Raw genomic sequence first — 6000 nt, forward strand, 5'->3', positions numbered from 1 at the left:
TGGCCGGGACGACGGTGGGGATCGAACCCACGCGGCTCGCACAAAAGACGTTTCTCTACCAGGTCAGCCAAAGGGGAACTCCCCGTTAGCCAAGCTAGCGGGAACGTCTTTTCAATTGGGACCCGGTACTTTCATCCCGCTACAAAACAACCTGATCTTCTCGCATGTTTACATAAAGCAAACACAATACCAACATCTAAAAACCCAGATATTATATTCACAAGCATTTTAGGGACAATACACAGAGTTTTATGTTGCGATGTTCATGCTGTTGTCCGTGTGCAGTGGTTAAATTGCAGCTTTAACAGACCCATCTCAATGCATTTCTTAATGTTACTGACATCTTGCAGAGCGACGAACTCTCTGAAACCTTGCGAGATTTTCGGGATTTGAAACCTCAATAGGGCGAATACATCGATGGAGAGGAAGTGGAGAGGGTTACCAACATCAAATTCCTGGGACTCCACATTACAAAGGATCTGAAATGGACAATTAACACCTCAATCATTCAATCAATCAACAACTTTATTTATCCCACAAGGGGAAATTTCATTTGAGTAGTCTGTTAAAAAAAAACACAATAACATAACAACATATAACAACAATAAAACTAATAAAAACAAATAAAAACAGACTTAAGGAGTTAAAATGAATAGCAAGAATAAATAAATAAATAAAAACATGGCAGACCTACAGAGCATTTAAAAGTCGAATCGCCAAAGGGATTAACGACTTTAAAAACCGCTTGGTTCTACACACTGGGGAAGCATAACGGCATCCTGAAGAAAGCAGCAAAAACTCCCCTGAAAAAACATGACCTGACAAGGACAAGATGCTTTCAGCCTTCCGGAGGATCTTTTGATTACAGAAAGAGTGTAAGTCTCTTTGTTTCACTCCGATAATCTTTGAAGAGATTTTAACAATGTTGTTCAGGCTGTTTCTGTTTTTCACTGAGAGGCTGTGAAACCAGCAGATAAATGAAAAACACAAAAGATTCTCAATAAAAAAAAACTGATAAAAATGACAAAGGACCTCGCTTCACAATGGTGTCCGTGTTCACATCAAACTTCAGCTTCTCAACAGTCTCCAAATACTTGATGTGACAAGTTCCACTTTTTCATTGTGTATAATACACTCCTTGGCCACACCCCTGTTACATCTGAAGTCAATGATCATTTCTTTAGTTTTGGACACATTTAAATCCAAAAAGTTGTTATCACACCAACAAATGAAATCTGATAAAGCAGCACCGTGGTCTGATTCTGAACCGTGGAGAAGAGACAACAGTGCAGTGTCATCAGAAAATTGAACCAAACAGCTGTCGTCTTGAGAACTCCTGCAGCTATCTGTATACATAATAAAAAGGGGGGGGGGGGGGGCGGGGGTGAGAGAACACACCCTTGTGGTGAGCCTGTGGACAATTGTCTGAGAAGCAGCCATGTACAGAGACCCTCTGCTCTCGGTCAGATAAAAAATTAAAAATCCATAAAACAAGCTGGTGAGGCAGGTGGAGATGATCACACAGCCTTTGTACTAAAAGATACGGCTGCATCATATTGAATGCTGATGAGAAGTCTGCAAACAAGAGTCTGTCATGTGCCTGAGGCTTCTCCAGATGTTTATACAGGGATTTGAGAATAAAAAGCTTTGCATCCTCCATCCTCCTCCCTGCCTGGTAAGCAAATTGAAGTGTGTCCAGGGTTCCATCCACCCCTTCCAGAATAAGATTCTTCACAATTCTCTCAAAACATTTCATTATTAATGACGTTAAAGCGACAGGTCTAAAATCGCTACATTGCTTCAGTTTAGTCGTCTTTGGGACTGGGATCACTAGATGATTTCCAACTAACCGGGATTTGGTGAGAATTGAGACACATTTGAAAAATATGCTGGAGTACACCACTAAGCTGGTCCGCACAATATCATAGTGTGCGCCCACAGATGTTATCTGGACCAGGAGCCTTTCTAATGTTTATACCCTTCAGAATATTTTTGACCATTTCCTGGTCAATGACAACATCAGACTCAGGACTAAAAGACTCTCTAAACAGGGAGATGTCTCAGAAAAATTCATGCTTTTCAAATCGAGAATAAAAAATGTTAAACATATTAGGGAGATCAGAATTCTTGATTCCCTCAATTTTCCCCCAGTTTCAGAATTAAATCTCGGCAGATTTTATCAAATTACTGACTGAAATTTAGTTGATTCAGCCACTGACTGACTCGCTGAGAGACTCCACTAATCCTATAAATGCCACAGGGAAAATCCTCGTGTATTTTTCTTAAATGCCAGAAAATGTGAGTGAAATTATTTGTGCTTTGTTTTTCTCAAAGCGAGCTTCATGGTCCTAATTTATCCTCACAAAATGTGCACATTTTAAGCCCAAATATTTCATAGTCTCTTAAGTGGTTTCCAATATATGGGTCATAACTTCAGTTTTCCACAGGATCAGAAGATAAACCTGATGTTGTGAAATGATCATTGGGATGGAACTCAATTTCTGCCACATACCCCAACGCCCACTTTGTTGTTTTTTTTTCTTGAAACAACCTACCTGTAGATGTTCTTCAAATCTGAGTCACAGACTTGTTTTCTGTATCTCTTAGCATTTCATGGGCCGGATGATGGCAGTAGAGACATCCAATGCTCTGGGTCTTTTTGGTGTAAAGCTGAAACTGGCCAGAGCTCCAATCAAACCTGCGACTCAGGAAGACTCGACGCCTCCGGAATACTTCAGCACCGTCTCTGCCAAAGACTGACATCTTCTTGACAGAATGTGTGTTTAATCTTTTCTCTTCTCATTAAAACTAAACTCAGCCTTTGTGGGTTTTTGTCATCATTATGCCAAACTTTAAACTCTGTCCTGAAGAGTTAGTTCCTTGTGGAAAATACTTTCACGTAACACCATTTCATTCATTCATCTATATTATAATAGCCAGGTGGCCTCTGTGTGCGTGTGTATGGCTTTGATCACAGCGAAACCAGGGAGAGCCATTTGCCATTAGGTATGCTTATGTATTTTGGGACAAGGATGAACACTGCAAAAACGGAAAGCTGATAGGACAAATATTTTTTGAGAAATTAGCGATTTTAGCTAACCAGTAAACAGTGGACATTGTGCTGCAATGCACCATGGGAGTTTAGGGTTTGGGGGTTCTAAATGTTGTTATTGCAGTTCATCTTGGCTTAAGTGTTGTTAGTGTTATTGATTTATTGTGTTTTAGTAGTTTAATTGCTTTAGTCAGTTAAGTGTTATGTTACCATTACCATGAGTGACTTAAGTGTCATGCTGCCAGTAACACAAGTTCTTCCACCACAGTGACTGTTTGTCAAATTAAAAGCACCTGCTTACAGCAGAATGCAGAAAAGTCAAAAAGCTGTGCGTGCATGCATGCAATTTTGATCACGCACAAACTATGGAGAACTGACATTTACCGTTTGATATGTTTATGTATTTTGGGTCAAGGATAAACGGCAACAAAACCGAACATTGATAGGACTGATAAGACTAATATTTTTAGAGTAGCTACATATATTAGCTAACAACATTGAACAATGTACATTGATAGTTACATTCTGGACTCACACGCCAATCCAGCAGGGGACGGTAAACCATCTATCTGTTAAAGTTTGAGTGCATGTGTATGTGTGTAATTTTATTTAGTAAGTTCAATATAATACATAATAGTAATTACATTAAAAATACATGGATGACACAAGAAAGTGAAAACATTTCCATTGTGATCCATTTAAAAATCAAATGACAAAATAGCAGTAAAAATTAAATAATAAATACTGATAAGAATAATGATAATAATAATAATAGTGTGTATATGATAACAAGAACCTAAACAATTTATAAATACATTAAAACAGTACATTAACATTAAACAATTACATAATTAACAGGAAATGAAAGGGTTCAGTACTTTGAAAAATGTTGAGGTCTAAGGTTCTAAAAACATTTCACACCATTCCAACTCATTATATTATCAGAGCACAAACCAAGCATGAAGTCAAATAAATTGTCTGCAGACCTCCGAGACAGGATTGTTTTGAGGCACAAATCCGGGGAAGGGTACAGAAACATTTCTGCTGCTTTGAAGGTACCAATGAGCACTGTGGCCTCCATCATCTGTAAATGGCAGAAGCTGGCATCCGTGAGGACTCTTCCTAGAGCTGGCCGCCCATCTAAAGAGAGTGACTGGGGGAGAAGGGCTTTAGCAAGGTGACCAAGAACCCACTTTTACAGGTTGAACTGGAATGCCAGCGGTCTGGGTTTGCATTGGCTACCCAAGTTAAATAAGATTTCTTCTTCAACCCAATGGTCATTCTGTCAGAGCTCCAGCATTCCTCTGTGGAGAGAGGAGAACCTTCTGGCTTTTCCAGAAGGACAACCATCTCTGCAGCAATCCACCAATCAGGCCTGCATGCTAGAGTGGCCAGATGGAAGCCACTCCTCAGTAAAAGTTTCTGTGTAGGCTCTCAGTTGTCCAGGTGGTTTCCATAGTAGAGAAGCTTGAATCTTCGACTGGACTGGGTTGCTTGACGCAAGGACGATTCGCTTCAAATCGCAGAAGCTTCCTCGATCAGCTAAAATTCTTGCTCTGGTGGTCTGACTTCTGTCTTGACACTTGTAGAGAAGAATAATCTAGAAGTCACAAAAGCTGGAGTTTTAAACCTAACCAGACCCCTCCTACCCAGAGGCAGACTGCTATAGGCTAGTAACTAAACAATAGCTCTCATTAGCACCTACTGTGCTCTAGTTAGCACCCTCCTAATGACAGGGCAGCTGTCCCTCCTAATGATGGGACAGACCCTCTCCTGATGGCTCCCTTGATGACTCTGCTGATGACGTGAATGACTCATTACCATGAACAAAAGACTGAAACTGCTTTGACCTGAGTACCCCATTGTAAACGGGATAAAGCGTGTCTCAGACCCCCTCCCCGGGTTAAGGCTGGGTTTCAAACGTTTCACAAAGAATGCCTCCTTGACCCCTCTCTCAAACCATTTCTTCTCTCTGGCTAAGATTTTAACTTCCTTGTCCTCAAACGTGTGGTTAGTGTCTTTAAGGTGGAGATGAACTGCAGACTGAGGTCCACTTGCGCCCTCTCTGCGGTGCTGGTATAGCCTTTTGTGTAAAGGTTGCTTAGTCTCACCTATGTAGTGCTCGTTACAGTTTTCCTGACATCTGATAGAATACACTACATTGCTCTGTAACTAGGGATCCTGTCCTTAGGGTGAACTAATTTCTGTCTCAAGGTGTTAAAGTAAACTGGGATTTTGTGCTGTCTGAAGATCCTCTGTAGTTTTCCCCTACTCCTGCTAAATAAGGGAGAGACAATCCTCTTCTTCTTGTCTCCGTCTCCTGTCTATCTGGTCTCTTTGTTCTCTGGGACTTCTGCACTTTGTCCAGGGACCATCGTGGGTACCCACATACTGTGAGGGCTTTCCGGACAAGTTGTTGTTCTTTAGCCCTTCCCTCTGCAGTTGTGGGCACCTGTAGGGCTCTGTGTTGAAGCGTCCTGATCACCCCGAGCTTGTGTTCAAGGGGGTGGTTTGAGCCAAAGAGCAGATATTGGTCAGTGTGAGTTGGTTTTCTGTAAACCCCTGTCTGGAGCTGCCTGTTCTCTCCAATCGTAACATCACAGTCCAAGAAGGCTAAATGGTTGTTTCTGGCATCCTCACGTGTGAACTTGATATTGCCGTCCACCGAGTTGATGTGTTCTGTGAAGTCCTCAACTTCCTGTTGCTTGATTTTAACCCATGTGTCATCAACATATCTGAACCAGTGACTGGGAGAGATGCCCGTGAAAGACGTCAAGGCTGTCTTCTCCACTCGCTCCATGTACAGATTGGCCACAATGGGGGATACCGGAGACCCCATCGCACAACCATGAATCTGCCTGTAGTAATTCCCCCTAAACAGGAAATACGGGGTGTTAAGACAGATCTCCAAGAGTTGGGAGATGTGGTCTGGTGTGAGTTTGGTCTTT

General features: G+C 41.5%; 1 protein-coding gene across 1 annotated transcript in view; it reads left to right on the forward strand.

The window, feature by feature from the left end:
- Nucleotides 1-2823, forward strand: part of LOC117502386 (cilia- and flagella-associated protein 69-like) — a 39131-nt gene extending 36308 nt beyond the window's left edge. Inside the window, 1 exon segment of the mRNA XM_034161415.1 lies at nucleotides 2608-2823. Coding sequence (XP_034017306.1) covers nucleotides 2608-2760 — 153 coding nt within the window. The 3' untranslated portion in view covers nucleotides 2761-2823.
- The last annotated feature ends 3177 nt before the right edge of the window (nucleotides 2824-6000 follow it).

Source organism: Thalassophryne amazonica, chromosome 20 (assembly GCF_902500255.1).
Source record: "Thalassophryne amazonica chromosome 20, fThaAma1.1, whole genome shotgun sequence".
Classification (NCBI taxonomy): Eukaryota; Metazoa; Chordata; class Actinopteri; order Batrachoidiformes; family Batrachoididae; genus Thalassophryne; species Thalassophryne amazonica.